The 1,088-nt window shown below is 63.1% G+C and overlaps 1 protein-coding gene across 1 annotated transcript in view; it reads left to right on the top strand.

The window, feature by feature from the left end:
* MAP1S (microtubule-associated protein 1S) overlaps positions 1-907 on the top strand; it is a gene marked incomplete at its 5' end in the record, with an annotated part of 6,663 nt that extends 5,756 nt beyond the window's left edge. The window contains 2 exons of the mRNA XM_009997876.1: positions 10-227; positions 752-907. Coding sequence (XP_009996178.1) covers positions 10-227; positions 752-907 — 374 coding nt within the window. The remainder of the gene's footprint in view (positions 1-9; positions 228-751) is intronic.
* Between the last annotated feature and the right edge of the window lie 181 nt (positions 908-1,088).

The following is a 1,088-nucleotide window of genomic DNA, read 5'->3' as shown; positions in this document are numbered from 1 at the left end:
ACCTGGCAGGTGCACGGGCTGCAGCCCCCCAGGGCCCCCCCATCTACGTGGACCTGGCCTACCTGCCCGGCTCCTGGAGCGCCCGGACCGTGGACGAGGAGTTTTTCCGGCGCGTCCGTTCCCTCTGTTACGTGATCAGCGGCGACGACCACCTGAAGGAGGGGGTCCTGAGGGCCCTGCTGGACGCCCTGCTCGCTGGCAAACATCAGTGGGGCACTGACACCCAGGTGAGACTCACCCCCCCAGTCATTGAATCCCAGAATTGCAGATTGGGTTGGGTTGGAAGGACCTTAAAGATCATCAGGATCCAACCCCCTTCATGGGCAGGGACACCTCCCACCAGCCCAGGCTGCTCCAAGCCCCATCCAACCTGCCCTTCAACACTGCCAGGGATGGGGCAGCCACAGCTTCCCTGGGCAACCTGGGCCAGGCTCTCCCCACCCTCACAGCAAAGAATTTCCTCCTCATGTCCAACCTCAATCTCCCTCCCCCAGTTTTCATCCATCCCCCTTGTCCTCTCCCTCCCTGCCCTTGTCCCAAGTCCCTCCCCAGCTTTCCTGGAGCCCCTTCAGGCACTGGAAGCTGCTCTAAGGTCTCCCTGGAGCCTTCTCTTCTCCAGGCTGAACACCCCAACTCTCCCAGCCTGTCCCCATAGTGCTCCTTGAATCCCCTGCAAGGGGCTCCCTGGGTCAGCGCCCCCCACTCTCTGGGTGCTGGTGGGGGGGTGACAGTGTGGGTGGTGTCCCCACAGGTGACCTTGATCCCCACCTTTGACTCGCTGGTGATGCACGAGTGGTACCAGGAGACCCACGAGCGGCAGCAGGAGTTGGGCATCACAGTGCTGGGCAGCAACAGCACCGTGGCCATGCAGGATGAGACCTTCCCTGCCTGCAAGGTGGAGTTCTGAGGAAGAGGGGGGTTGGAGTGGAGGAGGGGGCTTCATCCCCACCATCCTCCTCCTCTCTGAGCACCCCCCTCTCCTTCCTTCCTCACCCAGGGCTGTGCCAGCCCTTGGCTGGTGTGGCTGGGAGGGGAGGAAGATGGGGAGGGGTTTGCTGGGGGGAGGTGGGGTTGTGTGTGTGTGTGTC

Source organism: Chaetura pelagica, unplaced genomic scaffold (genome assembly GCF_000747805.2).
Source record: "Chaetura pelagica isolate M959 unplaced genomic scaffold, ChaPel_1.0 scaffold2275, whole genome shotgun sequence".
Lineage (NCBI taxonomy): Eukaryota > Metazoa > Chordata > Aves > Apodiformes > Apodidae > Chaetura > Chaetura pelagica.
Note: the sequence above shows the minus strand (reverse complement) of the source record. Positions and strands in the feature narration are given on the sequence as shown.